We start from the raw sequence: 21,182 nt of genomic DNA on the forward strand, positions 1-21,182 counted from the left end.
GATCTAGATGAAAGTTTGAGATTTGTAATTTAACATGACTGTCATATCATGCACGACATTATTACATATGTATTATATTTTTGATATTTTATCAGTCACATGTTCACCCTTTATAATTTTTTCATGATAGTTAAAATCTGAGTGGTGGTAATGTAAAAAGTGAAAATATAACGTTAAAATAAATCAACAAATAATAGAGAAGCTTTGATGAAAAAATTAAATAGTAAACAGTCTTATAAGATATTTTGGTCAATTTTTAAAAAATAGAATTTCTACTCACATAAAAATATAATATACATAAGAATGAACAAAAATAAATAATATAAAATTAAAGGCAATTTAATTTATCAATAAGGAAAAATATTTTTTCACTATAACAAGTCCAAGCAGAGTCCATTTTTTTACAAGGAGCCGTACAGAGTATAAATAGCAAAAGGACAGCAAAAGTTTTTGACAAAAGGCACGAGAAGACACCCCTTTTATTTCCCCTAATCTATGGCAATATCAAGCCCTAGAATCTCACTGCCACTCTTCTTCCTCTTCATTTTGCTCCTCTCATCATCGGCATCTCCATTTTCTTCTTCTTCGAAATCTTCTCGAGTACTACTGGCATTCCAGAGGAACAACAGAAACAGTCGGATCCCGAGCTGTACTGACATGGTTTCCAGATCTCAGTGCTCTCTTAACTCAATATGCCGCTGGTGTCGCAGCAGTGTTCTAGATGACATGTGCTTTAGCAGAGCCGAGGCTTCCAGGTTACCGCACCAAGTATTCTCTTGTGATTCTTGATTCTCGTTACTTTCTCTCCTGCGTCTTGTTTGATTTCTTTTTCTCCTCTGTTTTTTGTTTGTTCATATCGTGATCCACTACATTTCTTGAGGTTGAATTAATGAAATTAGCCAAGTTATTAGAGGTGCTGTTATATTCATTTTCATGTTGATGATGAATATTAGAGGTCCAAAATTTTTTATCTCTTTATTTGTCTTTGTTTTTCCTTTTTGAGTTTTTATCCATTTGATTTGTTGGTTTATGAAATTGCGATTTGAATTGGTGGCCATAGGACTAGATTTTTATGCAGATAGCATTAGATTTATATATATATAAAATTCGGCGAGGATCTCCATTTTTCATTTTTAAACGCTAAAGGCATTTCCCAACGATTTTAGATCAGCAGTTTCTTCAAAAACTAAAGAGGAAAGAGAAGAATGGTAAAAACTGAATGACCAAAAATCAAAATGTGCTGAAATATTATATTTTCGAAATTTTTAAATGGAATTCGAGATGGAATTAGAGAGAAAAAAAAAATATATATATCTTAGTAATCTTCTTTGGTTTTTATTAGAAAAATAAAAATATTAAATGAAAAATTAGTTTTGTGTAATTATTTTAATTCATAAAATGCACCAAACTAAATTATCAAAATTTTGAATAATTTTTATACTTATTATACAAAAGATATCATTTAGAAGGAAATAAATATTATTAAAAGTGAAAATATTTTTAAAGAGAATATAAAAAATTATCATACTTATATATTTTTTTAGTGGAAGATTTAAATGACCTTATATAGTGCATATTTATAATAAATTAAAATTAAATTCTATTTATATATATTTAAAATTTAAATAGATAAAATCATAAATATGTGATAAAAGGATATATAAGTAGTACTAATTGATTAAGTTTTTTTTTTTAAAAAAAAATTAAAATAGAATAAGATGGATATATAATAATGCTCAAGACAAAATTAATCTCGAAACTAACTAGAGAAAGTTCATTATAAAAGAATAACTATCAACATTTTACCCATGATAATCTCGGACTTTAAATTCTACCCTAGTTTATGATCGTAAGAAAAATGCAAAAGTAGTTGTTAAGCTAGAGATTCTTTTCCACTTTTATAAATGTACTAGTTATTAGGAGCAAATTACTTAATCTAATAATGGGTTCGTTTACTTAAAAATATTTTTGGTCAAACTTATATAAGTAAAATACGTATTTAATAAATTAAATATATATGCTTTTAAAAATAACTTGTACATTCAATGATTTGATTATAGTACTGCGCTTAAGTAATAATATGTTTATTATTATATGTAATTTATATATATATATATATTTGCATAAAATAACAGTGTACATATATATGTATTTGTATCTGTGAATATATGTTATGTATATCAGTGTATATGTACACTTGTGATACATATCGTAACTGCTATTATAAGATTATATATATATATATAAAATATATAATATACTATTCATGTTATACCATTTTTTTAACATGTATATGTACAACATAATATATTACATTATATATATAATATAGGCGCTAAATATTAAACTGCTCCTATACGTATTATGTATACAATTAAAACAGTATAATATATATAGTACACATATTTAAAACGAAAGAATAAAATATCATTGATTAGGTGAAAAACAAAACAAAACAAAGAAAAAAAAAGGGTTCTTTAACAAATGTTAGTATTTAAACTTCCTTTGGTTATTGGGAAGAATTTCTCAACCAATTTAAACTTTAATATTAATGGTAAATACTAATTTTTTAACATTAAATATAAAAATCTAATAATAATTATAATAATATATATATAAATATAATATTATAAGCTAAAATTACCAAAATTAAAATAAATAAATAAATACAGGATGTAACCAACAAATTCCTAACTGTCAGTTTTCAGTTCCAGGTTAACAACCATCTCAACTCCACTCAATTTAAACTAAAAATAACCTCACCATCATTTAAATACTTCCTCCCTCACGCGTATTATGTAGCTTCGGCTCCGAGCCTAGGTTCTCTCTGACCGTTACACCGAACCTAGTTTTGAAATCCCCTCTTAACCCCCTTCTCCTCCCTTCCGTAAGCAAATCAGACAGTAAACAAAATGGGTTCCAACAAGATGTTCAAGGTTACTCCAACCAAGTCTCGGAAGACCCACCGTCACCACAATCGCTGCTGCCACCGTTTACGCCGCCATAGGAGGACTTCTCCTCCTCGCTGCTCCCCTGCCGCCAATGCAGCTACCGCCGCCATTTTTGACGCGCTCAACAAGTCCATCTTCACCTGTCAACGTCGCCTTCTCCGTCTTTTCTCCAAACTAGCTCGTATCGCAACCCCTGGCAGCAACCGCCCAACCAAAGGCTTCACCATTTTGAAAAACCGATTTCCTGACCCGGAACCCGAACCCAAACCCAAACCCAAACCCAGACCCGTATCCAGCTTCATCGCGCCCCGAGCACTCTCTTTTGACGGGGACGACGACGCTGTTGCAGTACCCAAAGAGGATGAGAAGAAGAAGAAGAAGAAGAAGACGATATTCTTGGATCTGGACGAGACGTTGGTGCATTCGACTCTGCAGCCGCCGCCAGTGAGGTTCGATTTCGTGGTGAGGCCGAGGATCGACGGGGAAGAGTTGACATTTTTTGTGGTGAAGCGGCCGGGGGTCGACGAGTTCCTGGAGCGGATTGCAGAGCGTTACGAGGTGGTGGTGTTCACTGCGGGCCTGAGGGAATACGCATCGCTGGTGCTGGACAGGCTGGATCGGAAACGGATAGTTTCCCACCGGTTCTACCGGGATTCATGTAAGCAGATGGACGGGAGGTTCGTGAAGGACCTGTCGACGACGGGGAGAGACCTGGGAAGCGTGGTGATTGTAGATGACAATCCGAACGCCTACTTCTTGCAGCCGGAGAACGCGGTGCCGATCAGTCCGTTCATCGACGATCTAAAAGACAGGGAGTTGAAAAAACTGGTGGAGTTCTTTGAAGGGTGCGAGGGGGTTGATGATATTAGGGTGGCCATCAAGAAATTTCTTGGTAAGAACTAATACAGATATGTTCTGAAAGATTTCCATTTTGGTTTTGGCATGGGGTTTTGGATCTTTTGTTTTTTGTAGGTTTCTGATTTTTTGCGTTGAACAAACAATTGGGTTTGTTCAATGTTGGATAATTGTCTGTATGATCAATATAAAAATTGTATCTGTCTGTACCTGTTTTATTTAGCAGTGATCTATGGTTTATTGGATTACATTTCTCTCTCTCTCTCTCTCTCTCTCTCTCTCTCTATCTATCTATCTATCTATCTCTATCTCTTCCTTTTCTCCCTTCTCCTTTGCTGGGTCCTGAATGGTTTTGATTCTTCCATGGATGAACAGATGAGAGGAAAGGGAATCATGTAATTTAGTTGTCTCCGTAGACACAAAAATTTCAAAAATAAAAACTAATACATATATATATAAATATGTTTTTCATTTACCAAATAATTGATATTGATTTGAGTTTAATTTATTAATGAATAATTGAAAATACAAATTTATGACTGTTAAATAAAAAATATAAATAGAATTTATTTAGTTATCTTTAAATATATAAATTATGAATAAAATAATTAAAATATTGGGCTTACAATTAAAACTAACACACACCTATGGAAATGTAAATAATGAAAGTTGTCTACACGCAACATAACATATTATTAGTGTTTGATTTCTTAAATCAATTGTTTGTAATTGTGTCTCTAACAAATCAAATTACATTGAAATATTATTTCAATTGTAAATTACTAATTAAGTCCCACTAATTTAATTTAATATTTATTATTATTATTATTATTATAAATAGCACTCAAAATTTTTAAATTTTTTAAAAATCAATTTGGAATAGAAATTTGATAAAACTACGAGTCTTGTACAATTCTGTCTCCCCTCATTTTCCTCACATCTCTTCTCTATAAATTAGAATGTATAGTCCTAAGTCCTTATCCCCTCTTACTACTGATAGAAACAAGTTGTTGTCCTTCGCCAAACAACTTATTTTAATGTGCTCTTTGGCAGCGTATGGATTCTTTGCAAAGATTGTTTAAGTGCTAAATTTATTTACCCTCCATACCAATTTATTCATTGAAGGATTGACTATTATAGTATAGTAGCATTACCTGCCTTTTTATTTCTCTTCATGCTAATTTAAAAAAAATATGAGGATCTAATTTTATTAGTATTGCAGTGAGCCTTAATGGATAAAAGTAGAATATGGAACAAAAAAATATTTAGACATATAAGCAAAACTAAAAATAATCTCTAAAATAGGATTTGAAGGATTCAAAAGGGTCTTCTGTACCGTGATTGTTCTTTTCTTTACAACTTTGAATTTGTTCTTAAAGCCTGTTTTTTTTTTTATATCTGTATGAGAGAAAAAAATTTCTAGTTTTAAAAACTTTATATGAATGGCTTAACATTATTGATAAAAAGCACAAACTTTTACCATACCATTGTAAAATTAAAAAGAATCTAGATTTACATAACTAAAATTAGGGACCTTGATGACAACATAGTTGACAAGGCTAACAACCTATGTAACGGCCCCAAAAATTTAAACAAAAATATATGTATTAAAAATTCTAAGTGCGGAAACGAAATAAAAATTCTGATAAACATCTCTTACATAATAATCAAAAACGTATTCAACGTGTGAAAGAATAAACTAACTAAGGTAAATACTAGTAATGAATACTATAAATAAAACTGTGAATTCCCTATACGTCTACTCGCCGTCTTCTTGCGGGACGGGCTCGGGAACAAAATCCTCTTAATTTGAAATGGTTAAATAAGGAATGAGCTACACTAGCCCAGTAAAAACATCACACTATCTCACTGTCACAGATGTAAAGGTTTGTAGAAAAATAAAAACAATCAATGAAGTATAATTCATGATAAATTCATTTATCAATAATAAAAACCTTTACTGTCCACTTACCTTGGTGAGATTCGTGAAAATAACATATGAAAATAATAATATTGTAACCATCATAAAATCATATACACTTTGTAACGTAACACATGTTATACTTTTGTACCTCAATAATCAGACAACAAATTCTCTCTTTTACCAGCCTACTAGTATCCATGGGGATCCATAGGGGTCCTGTAACGACCCCGAAAATTTAAAATGAAATATGTGTATTAAAAATGTCAAATGCGGAAGCGAAGTCAAAATTTCGATTAACATCCCTTACACTAAAACCAAAAACGTGCTCAAAATATAAAAGATCAAACTAATTAAAAGAGAAACTCGAAAGTAAAAGCTATGAATATGACTATGGAGTCTTTAGGCGTCCCCTTCGTCGTCTTCCTGCGGAACGGACTCGGGAACAATGTCTTCTTGATCTGAAATGATTAAATAAGGAATGAGCTACACTAGCCCAGTAAAGACATCACGATATCTCACCGTCACGGAGGTAAAGGTGGGTAGAAAACACAAAAAGACCAATGGAGCATAATTTACAACAAATCCTTTTATCAATAATAAAACCTTTACCATCCACTTACCTCGGTGAAATTCATAAAACAATACACAAGTAACACATTATCATCATCACGTTATCATATAGACTTTATAATACAACATTTATCACGCCTTTTGTAATTCAATCATTACACAACATATTTTTCCTCTTTTACCAGCTTACTAGTATCCGTGGGGATCTATAGGGGTCCCGCTACCCGTGAACCTTTAACATTTATAACCTGATTCCAGGGTTGTCTCCATACCCCGTCCGGTATGGGCGCCAAAACTATAAACCTCAATACCCCGTCCGGTATGAGGGTGAAACAGGCCGTCCCCATACTCCGTCCGGTATGGGCGCCAAAACACATAAGGTCTCCATACCCCGTCCGGTATGAGAGACCACAATCCTGGTAGGGTTCCCTACGGATCCGGTCCGTCCACCATCTCCCAGGATATCTAGTCAGGCTGATCACATTATACAATTATCAATTTACATAACATTTCATTCCCCTTTTCCTCAGTCAGCATCATAAATTCACACACAAACAAGTAAAATAGTAATTTATGCCAAACAAGACAACATACAGCATCGGTTACTCAGTCATTCAACCCATAATTAATAAAACAGTAAAATATGCACATGAAACTATGAAATGAAAACATCAGACCTCATACTGCATTTAAAACTGTAAAATAGACCAAATAACAGTTAACCGATAAACACACTAGACTCGGGCTCCATTAGCAACCTTAAGCAATTTCACACATTCGTTGATTTAAGAAATACCGTTTTATCATTATTAAACTTTAATACCGTGATAGGAAATAGGGTGAGAGGTCCTTACTCGTTTCGAGGTCCGAACACGGTTTCACAGTACGCCTACAGGCTGTCCCTAATTTTTCTTGAATTTTTTCCGGGGAACTGAAACGCACTACTGGTACCTGCACATATTCCAAAAAATCCTAAATTAGACTCAGGGCTCCTTTCGGCCAATATCGCAATTCCGGCACGGTGGCTCCGCCGTGCTCCGGCGACGGCGCCGCCGCAAGCGACGGCGATTCGTCTCGGGTTGGCTGTTTTCGGCCGTTTTCGATCGAATTCGGCCACACTTACATCGGTCCCTGTGATAAAACAACCCTAGGGCCCTCGGGGGACCAAAAAATTACGAAAAACTGAAGCTTACCGGCGGCGGTGCTCTCGGGTGCGGCGGCTCTCCGGTGAGGTTCGTGTTTTGGTGATTCGGCTCCGATCAACCTGTAGAGAAAAGAATGGTGATCACGGTGATATAAAAATTGCATCAAACGGAGGTCGGGAAGGGCCTCATTGGAGGCAAAAATCGAGGAGGGGCGCGGCGGCGCTGCTGGGTTTCGGCCGTGTTTTCCGGCCGTTTGGCCGAGATTTTAGCTCTGATTTGGCCACATGGGAACTCAGCGTGGAAAAACGAGTCGGGAGTATGAAATTTACCTTGATCAGCGGTCGAAAATCTCCCCGGTGCGGCAGCGGGTGGCGGCGGCAGACTCTTCCGGCGTCTGGTTCGTCTTCTCCGGCGAGGGCAGGCGGCTAGGGTTTTTGTGGTCAGGTGTGGGGGTTCTATTTATACCCTTTTACCTTTTGATCTCAGCCGTCCATTTTGATTAAATCTGGGCCGTCCGTTTTTGATTGAATCTGGGCCGTCCGTGCGCGTGCATCTGGGCCGTCCGTGCGATTGCATCTGGGCCGTCCGTGCGCACGCTTGATCCGGGCTGTCCGTGCGCGCGGGGACGCATCTGGGCCGTCCGATCCGCGCGCACGCGGATCGCCCACGTGGCCCGTTCACTCGACGTGGTCTTGCCACGCGGCAGGTCCTGGTTGGCCAGGGCTGCTGACTGGGCCGCTGACGTGACTGCTGACGTGGTGCTCTCTTTTTTTTTTAAATTAAACTAAATAAAATTAATACTAACAAAAAATGCCCAAATTGTTTGGGCGTTATAGGTCCCCGCTACACGTGAACCATTAACATTAATAACTTAATTTCAGGGTCGTCCCCATACCCCGTTCGGTATGGATGCCTAAAAACCATGAACCTCAATACTCCGTCCGGTATGAAGGTGAAACGGGCCATCCCCATACCCCGTCCGGTATGGGCATCAAATCATAAAGTCTTCATACCTCATATGGTATGAGAGACCACGTTCCCGGTAGGGTTCCCTACGGACCTGGTCCGTCCACCATCTTTCAGGATATGTAGTAAGGTTGTAACCATTATCCATTTATCAATCCACATACTTTTTTTTTTATTTTTCTTGGTCTCATTATCCAATTAAATATAAACACGTAAACCAATAATGAACACCAAACAATACAACAACGGGTTCACAATAATTCAAACCATAATAAACGAAACCATGATTCATGCATACGAAACCATAAAATAAATACATCGGATACCACGCTGCATTATAAACTGTAAAATAAATCAATTAACAACTGACCGAAAAATACATCAGATTCGGCCTCCATTAGCAACCTTAATTAATTATACAGAATTCATGAAATATCGTTTTATCATTTATTGAGCTTTAATACCGTGATAGAAAATAGGGTGAGAAATCCTTACTTGTTTTGGGGTCTGAAATCGGCTCTACAATGTGCCTACGAGCTGTCCCTAAATTCTCTGAATTTTCTCCGGGAAACTGAAACGCACTACCGGTACCTGCACGTGTCCCAAAAAATCCCAAATCAGACCCAGGGCCCCTTTTCGGTCAATATCGAAATTTCAGCACGGCAGCTCCGCCGTGCTCCGACGACGGCACCGTCGCTCGCGGCGGCGATCTGCCTCGGGTTGGCTGTTTTCGGCCGAATTCGGCCAAACTTGCATTGGTTCCTGCGATAAAACAACCCTAGGACCCTCGATGGGCCAAAAAAATCACGAAAAATTGAGATTTACCGGCGGTGGAGCTTTCGGGTGCGGCGAATTCTCCGGCACGAGTCACGATTTGATGTTTTGCTCCGGTCAACCTGTAGAGAAAAGGACGGTGATCACAGTGGTGTAAAAATTGCATCGAACGGGAATCGAAAAGGGCCTCATCGGAGGCAAAAATCGAGAGAAGTCGTAGCGGCGCCGCTGGACTTTGGCGGTATTTTCGACCGATTGACCGGTGGTTTAGCTCCGATTTGGTAATTGGCGGATTCAGCATTAAAAAACGAACCAAGGGGAGAAAATTTACCTCATTTGGCAGTTGGAAAATCCTCCGGTGCGGTGGCGGGTGGCGGCAGCCAGCTCCTCTGGTGACTAGTTCTTCTTCTCCGGCGAGGGTACTGGTAGCTAGGGTTTGGGATTGGGTGTGGGTGAGGTTATTTCTAACCTTTCCCTTTTAATCTCAGCTGTCCATCACGATTTAATCTGGGTCATCCGATTGCAATTAAAATAAGAATAAATATGGGCCGTCCATCACGATGCAATTTGGGCTGTCCGTGCGTGATTCAATCTGGACCGTCCGCACGCGTGAGATCTGGGCCGTCCGTGCGTGTGAGATTTTTGCCATCCGCACGCGTGAGATCTGGACCGTTTGATTGCGTGCATGCGGATCGCCCACGTGGCTCCGTCCCGCGTCAGCTTCCTTGCCACACGACATGTTCTGGTTGGCCGTGGTTGCTGACGTAGTACAACTTTCTTAAATTACGTTTTGACCCCCTATTTTTGATTTTCTTTTCAAAAACACCCACAGAATCCAAATTTTTACCACTTTTTTCCAAAATCAATTTCAATTAAATTCCAAAAATAATTTTACCATATTTTATCATTATTATTATTTTTATTTTTATTAAATTAAATTAAATTAAAATCTTATAAATTAAATATTAAAAATTAAACTAAAATTATAATATGAATTAAAATAAATTAAAAAATAAAAATAATAAAATTTGAGTGTTACAACCTATGCATCTTGCTTAGAATTTTCAAGGTTCACGCTGTTTGTAGGAAGAGAAGGATAGGTCTAAACTTCCATAAAATCACAATTTGCCTAGCCTTCCTTGTAGTAAGTTAAGCAAAATTGTGAGATAATCAAATCCATGGGTCCTCTTAACTCTATAAGGTCTGATGTACTCCGTGCTTGCTTCTATAAAAAAATAATGGGTTATTATTGGTGATGCTGTTAAAAATTTGTTAAATTGGAGACAGAGTTAAATAATTCATGCGAGGTTCGTTGAGAGAAATTAATGAATCTAAACTTGAATCACCTTTCATTGTCTCCAAATGTTTTTGCATATGATTTAATTTTGTTCGTTGAAAGCACTAAAGACCTAAACACACATGATTAAAACCAACTTTAATTCCTTCTATACTAGTTCCCTCCAAAAAAGAGTTAACATTGCAAAATCTAAAATATTCTTCTCTAAAAATGTGGATGGTGTTAGTTTAAGATCTCTGTGGGCTTGATACAGTTTTCCTCACACTGAATCTTGGGTGTATTTAGGGGTCATATTACTTCACTATAGGACCACCAAGCAAAAATATCATAGAATAATTGACCAAGCAAAAAACTTGTCTTGCTAGTTAATAGATTCGTTATTTTTTCGTGGTATCTATTGGCCAAATTTATCCTCTCAACTATTTTCTTGCAGTCTATACTAATACTTCCCCTCTCAGCCTCGATTTAATAACCAATTGAATAGCCTTACATTTGAATTCATATGGAGATCTAGGGTGGGGAATAAAAATTTCACTTGATTAAATGAGACAACATTTGTCTATCATTAGAAATACGGGGCATGGGTTTATTGGATATGGATATGGATATCTATAGTAAGGCATTCATCATGAAACTAGGATGGAGATTACTCACTAGAAGAGATAGCTCATCAGTTAATGTCTTTTAAGCAAAATGCTTCTCTAATAGTCACTTTTAAAAATTGAAAAACCTTCTTAAGATAGGATCTTACACATTAGAAAGTTTATCCAAGCATATTTAGTTACTTAAGCTTCTTAGCCTTTATTGTCCTTAATAAAAGATTTATTGTCATTCGAAAACCTTGTCCCTTAGAAATAAGAGCAATTTGTTGTGTTTCTCTCAATGTTTATCTACTTTGCCATCTCAGAAACTAAATTTTAAACATATTATTAGATCTCTAACAGATTGATGTGGTAACATACAAGCGAGAGTGTGTTGACAATTAAATATGTCAATAACTTTCTCCATGCCACATGTCATTCTCAAAATGTTTATCAACAGAAGACCATATGAGTCTTATAAAAGGTTGGGCATTTCATGTGGCTTTTAGCATCCAATGCCTTTTAACAAATGCATGACTCATTCTTTACCACTTAGGATGATAAGTGTTCTAAATGTCACCAGCAAGGACATTCTTCGTGCAATTGAGGATTACCAGACTACTAAACATATATGGCAAGACTTAACTGATTACTATCTCGTTAATTATTTCTTTTCACAAGTAAAGTAGGTTAAACATGCATACCAAAATTATTCATTTCAAATCTATGGAAAAACCCAGAAAACAACATCTTAAAGTGCATTAATGAGCCTTCAAAACTCATATTTACTCTTATGTTACCTGATAATATTTTATTTTTACCTTATATTTTATTACAAGAATTTTTGTTATATTGCTTCTTGATTTTGTTTCATAAAGAATTATTTATTTATTTTACTTGCACATGTCCAACTTAATTAAGCAATACCTTTTTTTTTTAAAAAAATACAAAAATAAGTAAAATATCCACATTAATTACCTTAAAATTAGATATATTAAATTATCATTAAAACAAATTAGAATACGAAAAGTTATAATTTTAAGCATTTAATAAAATATAAAATTATGACAGTTTATTAAAATTCCAAATTATTTTAAATTCTATAGTAAAATATAATATTATCTAAAATTACATTACCTAAATCTTGTCCCAATAAACTTAGAAAGTAAATAAGAACAAGGACGAAATTGTCATAGTCTGATAAATCCAATTTACATGAATGGAAACAAAGGTCACAAAAATAAGCACTTTCTTTTTAAATAAAAAGGCAATTATGAGAGTAAATCAAAGTCTAAAATGGCTTGTTTAGTTGAAATTATCCAGAAAAAAAAATCAAAAATTTCCTTGATCATTGAAATATTATTATTATTATTCAAAAACTGATTCTTGGGTCATATCAAAATTGTACCTTTCATCAATTCAAAAAATAAAAGATACCAGAATCCAAATTTTATATTTAATTTTGAGAAAAAGAGTATGATTTAATTAGCTGCCTTCTCTTTCAGACATTTGAGACTCTGAAAGTAGGAAGAAAATTAAAAGGCAAATCTGTATAGACGGTGGGCAGTTGAAGCAGCCTTCAATGCTTTTTCCTCTGTTCACAACCTATTTGATCAGCCACTTTTTTCAACGATATCTCCAAATGATTTACGTATACTTTATATGTATATATGTGTGTGTGTGTGTGTGTGTGTATTTATTCATAGAGACGATATAGCCAACACAATAATTATCACAATAAAGTAGCAATAAATACTTCGGATTTTATCTGGGAAAAAAAAAACTCTCCTTTCTCTCTTTTTATCTCCCTCTTTTCTTGGGATCTTCTGAACATTTATATATCGTCCATGCTCTATCTTGTTCTTCCCGCTCAGATTATTTTTTGAAGGAAGATCGATCGCTGTCAACCCTTTTTGTCTCCTCTGTAAATTTTTTGTTTTCTCTGTTCTATTTTGTGGTACAAGCGATAGGGAACATCAATCATCCATGGCTGAGATCTCAATGAACTCTGCAAACAACAACAGGGTTGTGTTGAATGTCAACGATGGCGATGTGGGTCACAACTCTCTTCCGGCTTCGACCTCTGAATCTCTTGAGAAACGAGATTCAGCTCTCAGTTTCTCTGTACCTTTCATTCAAAAGGTGATTTGATTGATTCTCCTTTGTGTTCTTCCATTTTTGTTCCCTATCTGTTTGATTAATGTCCTTCTCTCAAAAACCATTTTACTTGGTAGAAATATCATGTATGGTCATATATAAAATCATAGAAGATTCTGTTAAGAAAAGAAAATTTTGCTTATTTGTTGTTGGTTTTGCAGTTAATGGCTGAATTTTTTGGGACATTCTTCTTGATTTTTGCGGGGTGTGCTTCAGTGGCTGTAAATGATGAATATGAGAAAGTAGTGACACTTCCAGGAATATCAATTGTATGGGGATTAGCTGTAATGGTGTTGGTTTACTCTGTAGGTCATATCTCTGGTGCTCATTTTAATCCAGCAGTCACCATTGCTTTTGCCTCTTGCAGGAGATTTCCACTCAAGCAGGTTTAAAACTACACAGTAATTTCAGTCACCATTTTTTTTCTTCAAGTAGTTTAGCTACACTGACCTACTCTGATTTTGTAAGAAACCATGGCTTTGTTTCCTAAATGAAATCTTAATGTTTTCTTCTGGTTTTTTTGTTTTAAAAATTTATATGTATTTTGTTCAGAAAATGATGCAATAGTCAACCATGAATAGATAGAAGTAGAAAGTTTTAGAATTACTGGTTTTAGTGTTTCCTATAAATTTTTGCTTTGGTTATTTTACAATCATAAATGTGTTATTTACATACTCCTGCGAATGAAAACATGAATAAACAGATATGAATTCAGAATAAAAAAACTAGGAAATATTTATATAAAATCAGTATTGTAATTTTTCATATATTAAATGGAAAGTTCTTTTTTTTTTCTTCAACTAATCATCTTTCCTGTAGTACTTTTCAAGTTCGACTTTGTTAAAACATTATTAACCAACAACTGTATATTAAGCTGACATAAGTGGTAATTCTTCTGAGGATCAGTTTTAATCTTGACCAGTTTTCTTTCTTTTCAAGCAACTTCTTGACTGACAATGTTTCTACAAAATTGAGCTTAAATATTTTTCTTATTGCATTTTCCAATGCTTATCTCTCCTTAGGTACCGGCTTATATACTGGTTCAACTGCTAGGATCAACACTAGCAGCTGGAACTCTTCGATTGCTTTTTAACGGGCAGCATCAAGTTTTTACGGGAACTGCTCCATCCGGTTCTGACATGCAGTCTTTTGGGATTGAATTCATAATCACCTTCTACCTCATGTTCATTATATCTGGTGTTGCCACAGATAACAGAGCTGTTAGTTTAATTTCTTCGCCTCATCACTCAATTCAGTTATAGATAAGATATTCTGATATATGGTTAGTCAATGTGGTGGGTGGTGGAGGTGGACTGACTTGCCAATTCATTTTCCTTTCCCACCTCCGGAAGTATACTATATGAATTTACTACTAATATTTCACTGACTTAGAATTATAATTCAAAAAATAGTGAATGTACTATCAAATATTCCATTGACTGAAAATTGTAATTCAAACAATTGATCATAAGATAGTGACTTGATGAGTTTTTGAGATTATTTGAGTCACTAATGAAAATGATGGAAATCTCATGAATCATACAACCTCCTTTTGTGCAGATTGGAGAACTTGCAGGGCTGGCCGTTGGCGCAACAGTGCTACTCAATGTGATGTTTGCAGGGTGATTATTCAATTTCTTTTTGAGATTTGCATATATATTCAAAATTCTAAGTCATGGTTATGAAATGTTCAAGTCTATATCATTTATGAGAAATTGAGTGATACATTTGATTACTTTATTGATAATGCTGGTATTGACCAAAGCCAGGTCCAAAGTGACCCAATTATGTGTAATAATATGAGCAAATGCTTGAGAGGAAGAATCTGGAAGTCAAAGAAAGCAGACTACTAGGTGTAATTCTCCAAACCAATTTGTATACTGATGAGCTTGACATCCTACTTTTTAGGCCAATTTCCGGAGCATCAATGAATCCGGCAAGAAGCCTGGGGCCTGCAATTGTGTTCAGTCGATACAAAGGGATATGGATATACATTTTTTCGCCAGTTCTTGGAGCAATATCTGGCGCATGGGTTTACAATATGGTGAGATATACAGATAAACCACTGCGTGAGATTACCAAGAGTAGTTCTTTTCTCAAGAGTGCACGTAGCTGTTCCACTTGACGCTCGTGTTAGCTTCAAGCAGCTGTTTCGATTGTTTCATGTTAATAATTAATACGCACTACGAAGCTTACAACGGAGACAACAACGGGGAATATTTTTTCTATTTCTTATTTCCCTACTTTTTACTATCGGTAGGTATTGGATCAAGAATCAAAAGGACATTAATTGTTCATCATTTGTTTAGTAGCTTAAAAATTTGGAATTGGCTAGAATGATGTGCTGCAATTATTAAAAAGTCTTGTAGCTACTAGAATTTGGGAAAATTTTTGTAATCTAAACAATATACATTATAGTCTTATATAATTTGTACTTCATTTGTATAATAATTATTTTTATTTTTTAGATTGAATATGCAACGCAACGAAAAGAGAATTTGCTGCAGATTAATTCACAACAGTTTCTATTAACTACCACAAATGGAAAATTGTAGTGCTTCTTGGCAACAGTTCGTAACACTGACATGGGTAAAAGTACAATTTCCACAGTGAAGACAAAGAAAACAAGAGGAGAAACCAAAGCCCTGATTTCATTTTCACCCTAATATCACACTTAGTCGTGCATCTGCTTTGACATCATCGAACTTCTGTGTCATTCACAAGCCACCACAATTTCTTTCTTAGCAGCTGCATCTCGTTGCGATCGTCTGCCATGCCTCCCACAACTGTTTTTAATCATCTCTATCGCTTTGCCTCTACAAGCTCCTTCATCTACCTTGTTCCCTTGATTGTTGTCATTATTAATAGAAGCTGCTTCCTTTCATCTCATCACCTGCTTCATTGTCGTCAGTACCTTTACCTGCGACTCCTTCAAATAAAGATATATTATCTTTTGACAACTCTTCTTCAAATAGAAGTACGACGTTTTATTCTCATACTTTCTTCTAGTTCTACTTTTCCTTTTCTTTTCTACTTCTTGTTAACCTTTTATTGCAGATGCTTTTGTAATATAGACAGCAATTTGAGCCAAGTAAACATGATTTATTGACTATATAGCAACAAAATTTCTTCATTATGAATATACCTATTAATTTCAATCTAATTTCTCATTTTTTTTTTTTGATAATCTCGAATGACAGCAAAATATGTCTAATATAACTATAAAATAATGTGTCTACATGAATATATTAACATTATGTCTTCGAAAACAGTAGAGTCAATTATAATCATATTTTAGCCACAGTGTCTGGAGAAAGCGCCGGGAATTCTTCTCCTTTTGTTGTAGTGATATCATCTGGTTGACCTTTTTTGCATAGACAACTTTATCCTCATCTTTCTCCTCTACTCACCACAATTTTCTCAGTTTTTTTTTTTGTCTTTTTTCTCTTTCCCACGAGCTTCCTTTCTTGTTCTCTCTCTCTCTCTCTCTCTCTCTCTCTTGTTTTCTTCCTGTAAGCTCTTGGCCTCTCTCTGCTCTTTAGTGAAGCTGGAAGGGAAGAAAAGAATCGGCACCACAACGGTGTCGTTTGATGGAATAAGCTGGGAGACCATTTTGTAGGTCTTTCTTTGGAAAAAAATTATTGCATAGTTTAAATAAAATGTTGTTAATATACTTAAAACATTTAGGATTGTAATTATATCTATCGTTATCTAATACTAATAGCAGATAATACAATTGGCTAAATGTATTTCTTTCTCTAAATCTCAATTTCCATATATATATATATATATAGTTGGACATGAGATAAAATCTGAAAATAAGTTTGTAAAGTTCTAATTCTTTGGATGTTCCTAATAAATTAGGAGCTAAAATAGAATTTAATTCTTATTTTAATAATTTGGCTAACTATTCAAACAATCAACAAATTTTTCCGAATCAATTTTTTTTCTAAAAAAAAAAATTCTTAAATCAAAGTCATAGCGTATTGATAAATTTCAGTCAAAGTTCCTCGATTGTAATCTTCGAAGATATATGATTTCATTTGAATCAAGATGATTAGATTGTTTTTAAGATTTTATAATTTTTCTAGATGAGTTTATATTGTATTTTTTAAGAAAATTATACAATTTTTCAGTATTGATTATTTGTATTGTTTATCCGAAAAATAAAAAATAGGTTATAATTTTTTAAACTATTGAATTTAATTATAGTTAGAGAAAAAATATTATGATTTATATATGTAGTATAACTTAATATAAAATAGTATAAATTCAAATGGCACCAACATTTAAAGTACTCACTATTCCAAAATAAAAACTAATATATTGACCAGTTTTTGGTTAATGTTCTTCCAATCTTCACCACTGATTAGATTTTAGGGATTCCATAAATTCAAAAAGAATTTATTAAAAAAAATAACTATGCTTTAAAAATACACCAAAAATAAAAATAGAAGGATAAGTAGACTTATTTGTAATTTTAATAGCATAATATAAACATGATTATTATCCGTTCAAACATACTTTAACTCCTAATCAAATTGCAAGTACAATTTTTCGCACAATGACATTTTCGTCTCAATCATGTAACTAAAAGATTTTCCTATTTGCTATCTATCTCTTATTCTCTTTTACATAAGAAATTTTTTATAAAAATTTAGGATTTTAGATGTTTAATTAAAGCATTATAAAATTGAGTCTATATATATACACATTTTTTTTTAGGTCCTCTCCACATTTCTTTTCTTAAATTTTTTATAATGCGATAAACATCTATATCTAATTTTATATAGAGAAAATAAGAGATATGAAATGACTCATAAGAAAAAAATCAAGTCAAAGAATCTAAAATAAACATGTTATCACATAATTATGAAATTTTCAAAATATATGAAAATAAATCTATTATGGACATGTTCACTAGATCCATCTGACATAATTAATAGTTTAAAATCTTTGACAAAATTTATACTAATGATGAAGTGATGAGAAACTTTCTTAGCTCTCTAATAAGATTATGAAATATAAAGATAATCGTTTTTCAATAAGCTAGGAATCTCAAAAAGTTTAGCCTTGATGAATTTGTAGAATCATTTCTCACACATGAAAGTACAATGAAAAAGGGATAATATGAAGAAAATAAGAAAAAGAAAGTCATAACACTAGAAGCTTCTACTTCAAGCGAAAAGATTGATGGAAAAAATGAGGATGATGAAGAAATAACAATCATCGAGAAATTTTAAAAACTTTATAAAAAGAAAGAAGGTTGATGGAAAGAAGTACCACCTAAGGAAGAATCAAGCAAGAACGATCCAATTATTTGTTGAGGGTGTAACAAAAAGCTAGGACATACGATAGTCGATCATCCCCAAACCTTAATGGAATGCAAGATTAGCTATATGGAGTGATGGTTATGAGAGTAGCCTCGAAGATGATAAAGAAAATAAAGATGATGTATACCCTAACCTTAATTGCTTTTGTGATAAATTACAAGATGCCTTTGAAGAGTTTTATAACGAATTAGTTAAATTGGGAGCAAAGAATGTGTTGATGTGGTTTGAATATGAAAATATCTTATCTTGAGAATATTTTATTTTTATCCAAGGAGTTTATATTTATTATACAGAGATATTTTTTATTTATCATAGGGATTATTTTTTATACATATCCTGAAGAGTTTTTTAAAAGAAAAATTCTCATAGTTTCTCTATATATGGACCTACAACTCTATTGGTGATGTATTTTCAAATTATCATAATAAAAAAGATTTTTTTCGGTCTTTCCTGTGAATGTAGGCACACTTGCCGAACCACGTTAAATCTTATATCTTTTCTTGTTTTGCTTTACTTTGTTGTCATTGTATGCAGGTTTAGGGATTAATTTTTTCAACAAGTGATATCAGAGCCGATAGCACAGAAATGCATATTTTTAGGTTATTCATTTTGAGTGAAAGGTTACAGATTGTGATATAGTAATCTAAAGTCTTCATGGTTAGTTATCAACAGATATGCCACATTTAATGAGTCTATTTTACTAAACAGTTTGAAAGTGAAAGTAATAATAATATCAAATTACAGTATCAAAGAAAAAGTAGAGTTAGAAGTTTAGTATAATAATTCAATTAATGAAGTGCAAGTTCTCAATCAATAACATATTAGTCCACCTGATCAACAGCAACCATATAGTATTATAACAAATAGAGAGATGAGATAGATTAGACCATGATAGAGATATAAGAATCTGGTTGCACATGTCTTATCAGTTGCAGTAAAAGTTGATTTGCAGGAACCAAGGAGTTTGGTCACAAACTAATGGGTTGATGATGGGTGTAATGAGCTTGATGGGTGATATATCACTTCGTTTAGGACATTATATTACAGGGTACTAAAGTTGCGCAGAATGAGTCTACACATAAAAATCCTAAAGATATAATATGCAAGACGATTAGAGTTAGTAAGTTTAGGTGTTGTTTAGATTTAGTTGGAGTATGCAATACTTAGTAGTACCCCTGTAAGAGCATGTTGGTAAGACGGTGTAACTAAACGTTTAGTTTCTTTAATGATAGAGAGTATTCAAGTTAAGGGGAAGATTTGTTGATTTATCTTGAATTTGGGATTATTTTTTCTTCAAGCTACGGAGAAGATTTATTGATGTACCTTAAATTTGGGATTATCTCATCTTCAAGATATTTTATCCTTATCCTAGGAGATTTGTATTTATTATAGGGAGATATTTTATATTTATTATATGGATTATTTTATGTATATTTTGAACATTTTTTTTGAGAAAAAATTTCTTATTGTTTCTATATATGTGAACTTATAGGTCTATTGATAATTTATTATCAAATTATCATAATGAAAAAAAAATTTCTCGATCTTGCCATATATGTGAGCGTACTTGCCGAATCACGTGAAATTTCATTTTTCATTGTTTTACTCTACTTTATTGTGATTGTGCGCGAGTTTGTGGATTAATTTTTTCAATAGAATGTCAAATTTAAGAAATACGCAAAAAATGTGGAAACTTTGAAAATGACAAATAATGAATTAAAAACAAAATTAGATAACTTGGAATGTGCAAGCTTGATGGATGAAAATCTTCATTGAAAATAATATGTAAGTTTATACAAGGAAAAGAAAAATTAAACATATTATTGACAGAGTAAAGAAATGTGCATAACAAGGTAGGATTTGGATATGATTCATCTAAGTAACAAAAACTTATTAAAAAATTGTTTGTGAAATCCATTAACTCAATTAGTTCATTTATTGTTTTTAACCCCCCAAATATAGAAAAAGGCAGCAAGAGCTCTTCTACCGCAACAATATTTAGCCATGTTTTTAACCCCAGTGCAAGTAGAAAAGTTTGCACACCAATTCTGGTTTTTGCTCCTTCATTTCTGTTGTGTTATGTGATGTTGGAGGACACTCAAGATATGAATGGATTGATTTTGTTCAAAACTCACAATCCTTTTGTTTCAAAAGACAGAAGCACTCCATCTAGTAGCAAAAATTGCAGGAGATTGTCGGTATTTGGTACTAGTAGACCCTTTTAACTATCTTCGTTCTTACTAATAAAGATCGTGTGGACGCATGGTGCATCGAAGAAATCATAAGACAACTTAGGGTAACAACAGGATTAGATCTACTAGGGAAATAGATTCCTCAAAACCCAGATAAGCCAGCAAGCTCATGTTGTAGTAAAATGGATTGCTCATTAAATTTTGACCAATTGAACAATATTTGAAAACCCCTCCTCTTGTGTATATATTTCTTGTATATAAATAATAATAATAATAATCTAAAAAAATGAAAGAGTTTAAAATAATAAATTTATTAAAAGCATAGAATTTTCTTGTTGAAGAAAAAATATAAATATTTGAAAATTCATGATTAGGTAGAAAATATTTTTAGCTGATATAGTAGGCAACTAAAAATGACTTATATCAATATGAATGAT

The 21,182-nt window shown here is 33.6% G+C and overlaps 2 protein-coding genes across 2 annotated transcripts; both read left to right on the top strand.

Moving 5' to 3' along the window:
* The first annotated feature begins 2,774 nt into the window (after positions 1-2,774).
* Positions 2,775-4,054, top strand: LOC110809368 (Haloacid dehalogenase-like hydrolase (HAD) superfamily protein). Its single transcript, XM_022035177.2, has one exon. The coding sequence runs from the start codon at positions 2,913-2,915 to the stop codon at positions 3,852-3,854; it is 942 nt and encodes a 313-aa protein (XP_021890869.2). The 5' UTR covers positions 2,775-2,912; the 3' UTR covers positions 3,855-4,054.
* An 8,638-nt stretch (positions 4,055-12,692) lies between these two features.
* On the top strand, positions 12,693-15,694 carry NIP1;2 (NOD26-like intrinsic protein 1;2). Its single transcript, XM_022035158.2, has 5 exons — positions 12,693-13,205; positions 13,382-13,606; positions 14,243-14,440; positions 14,781-14,842; positions 15,129-15,694. Exons 1-5 carry the CDS (start codon positions 13,050-13,052, stop codon positions 15,343-15,345), a joined length of 858 nt encoding a protein of 285 aa, XP_021890850.1. The 5' UTR covers positions 12,693-13,049; the 3' UTR covers positions 15,346-15,694.
* The last annotated feature ends 5,488 nt before the right edge of the window (positions 15,695-21,182 follow it).

The sequence above is a fragment of the Carica papaya genome, chromosome 9, assembly GCF_054855325.1.
Source record: "Carica papaya isolate Zhongbai chromosome 9, ASM5485532v1, whole genome shotgun sequence".
Lineage (NCBI taxonomy): Eukaryota > Viridiplantae > Streptophyta > Magnoliopsida > Brassicales > Caricaceae > Carica > Carica papaya.